The sequence below is a fragment of the Echinops telfairi genome, unplaced genomic scaffold (assembly GCF_000313985.2).
Source record: "Echinops telfairi isolate 266 unplaced genomic scaffold, ASM31398v2 ScPeMD7_18;HRSCAF=68, whole genome shotgun sequence".
Classification (NCBI taxonomy): Eukaryota; Metazoa; Chordata; class Mammalia; order Afrosoricida; family Tenrecidae; genus Echinops; species Echinops telfairi.
Window position 1 is genome coordinate 67,583,196 of NW_022103915.1, and position 2,061 is coordinate 67,585,256.

The following is a 2,061-nucleotide window of genomic DNA, read 5'->3' on the forward strand; positions in this document are numbered from 1 at the left end:
AAAAAATTTATTTTTAAGATGTTAGTTTTAATATGATAGTACTTATTTTTAAAGTAGCTAAATAAGTAAATAATTATATTTAGTTAAACATTTTATTACTCTTTCTGGAAATAATTTTTTATACATTGTTTTGTCTTTTTTTCTTTCTCTAGTTTCCACCTACCTATGCTGGCATATCTGAATTGAATCAACCTGCTGAACTTTTACCTCAGTTTTCTAGCATTGAATATGTAGTTCTGGTAAGTCAATAAGGGTAAAGTTTTAAGAAAATGTTTGACGTCCAGTATTTTAATTTATACCAAAATAATTCATAAATTAACATGACTTAAAAGGCATTCTTTTTAATTTTCACTTTGAATTGATGAGACACTTCAAAGGTAATAACTGGAGGTAATTTCATAATTATTTGATTGATGTCATCTAGTGGATAGAGTGATGTGATCTATTAGCTGAGTAACACAATAGAATATCATTTTTAGAAGATCAGTTTACACATATTTAGCAGTATGATAATGGAGCTTGCTGACGTATTCCTGAGTAGAGTTGATACAATCACCCTGTCATTGGCCCTTGTTACCAAAACCACTTCTCTGTAAAACATAATAGTTTATATATTTAAGGTTTGAAAGTACTAATATTCTTATGACTTCTATAAAAGTAAACATAATTATGGTTCCCTTGTAGCAGTCAGTACTTTGTCCAGACTGGCCAGTTTCTAGTTCTTTGTAAATCAAATTTAGGTTTAAATAATTTGTAGAAATTAGCTCATTTCCACTCCCCACAGAAAAGACAAAAAATTAGCTCATTTGATTTTTTTTAGACTATATTATAAAAGTAGTATCTATTATAATTGATGAAAGTCATGTCATTAAATAAAGTGGAAAGTGAGAATTCCCTCTGTATAGCTATTACTAGTGTTTTCAAACTTGAATTTTCAATCAGGGATGGTATGCTTTCAATGTCCTTTAACAGCAGCATGAAATACTCCTCATTTTTTGAACGACCATATTCAGAGCAGGGGTGGGATGGCTCGGCACCAAGGCAGCGTTTCGTTCTGTCACTGTGAGTCAGTTCTACCAGATAGCACCTCACAGCAACGTACTGGGATGCCTGTGCCTGCATGTACTGTGAATGATTTCCTTTGTCTTCTGAGTTATTATGTTTAAGAAAAACTTTAAAAAACAAAACAAAAAGAAAAGCTTGATCTTTTTGTAATTTTTTTAAGCGTGGTCCTCAGATGCCTTTGATCTTCCTCTATGTGGTTGATACTTGCATGGAAGATGAAGACTTACAAGCCCTGAAGGAATCGATGCAAATGTCCTTAAGTCTTTTGCCACCTACAGCTTTGGTTGGACTTATTACTTTTGGGAGAATGGTACAGGTTCATGAACTTGGATGTGAGGGCATTTCAAAAAGCTATGTCTTCAGAGGAACGAAAGATCTGTCAGCCAAACAGCTTCAGGTAAACACCAAACTGCAAGAATGTATTCTGTTACAAGGAGTAGATCAATAAAGTATCGATTTTTTTGTTTTATAGTTAGATAAGTTTACCCTTAGTAATATGATAGTGAAGTGCCTGCTAGTGTATCTCTGCGTATAGTGGATGAAACAATCCTTGTGATGGTCCTTGTTACAAAAAATATCTCCCTTTCTGAATAATTTCACATATTTTGTGTATATATATCTAAAGTCTCACCTGTCAGTATCAATCAGTGTATGAGGAGATTTCTGTTATCTTTTCATTTTGTTTTTCTACCAACTTTGAAGCCTCCTTGGATGTCTGTAAATGCCTTGATAAAGACCTCTATGAAGTATGTTGTTATAAATGGTGTGTACCATTATATTATAATGAAGACTTTAAATTTAGTATTCCCATCATTTTCTTTTGTTTGCCCTAAATTGTTATCATGTAAATTGGACCCTTCACTTGTAAGTGTATCATCCGTTTTTTTTAAATCATTTTATTGGGGGCTTATACAACTCTTATCACAATCCATACATACATCAATTGTGTAAAGCACATTTGTACATTCATTGCCCTCATCATTCTCAAAACATTTG

The 2,061-nt window shown here is 32.5% G+C and overlaps 1 protein-coding gene across 1 annotated transcript in view; it reads left to right on the forward strand.

The window, feature by feature from the left end:
• SEC23A (SEC23 homolog A, COPII coat complex component) overlaps nucleotides 1-2,061 on the forward strand; it is a 58,168-nt gene that overhangs the window by 16,308 nt on the left and 39,799 nt on the right. Inside the window, exons 4-5 of the mRNA XM_004698545.2 lie at nucleotides 153-239; nucleotides 1,226-1,462. Of these exons, the coding sequence (XP_004698602.1) occupies nucleotides 153-239; nucleotides 1,226-1,462 (324 nt within the window). The remainder of the gene's footprint in view (nucleotides 1-152; nucleotides 240-1,225; nucleotides 1,463-2,061) is intronic.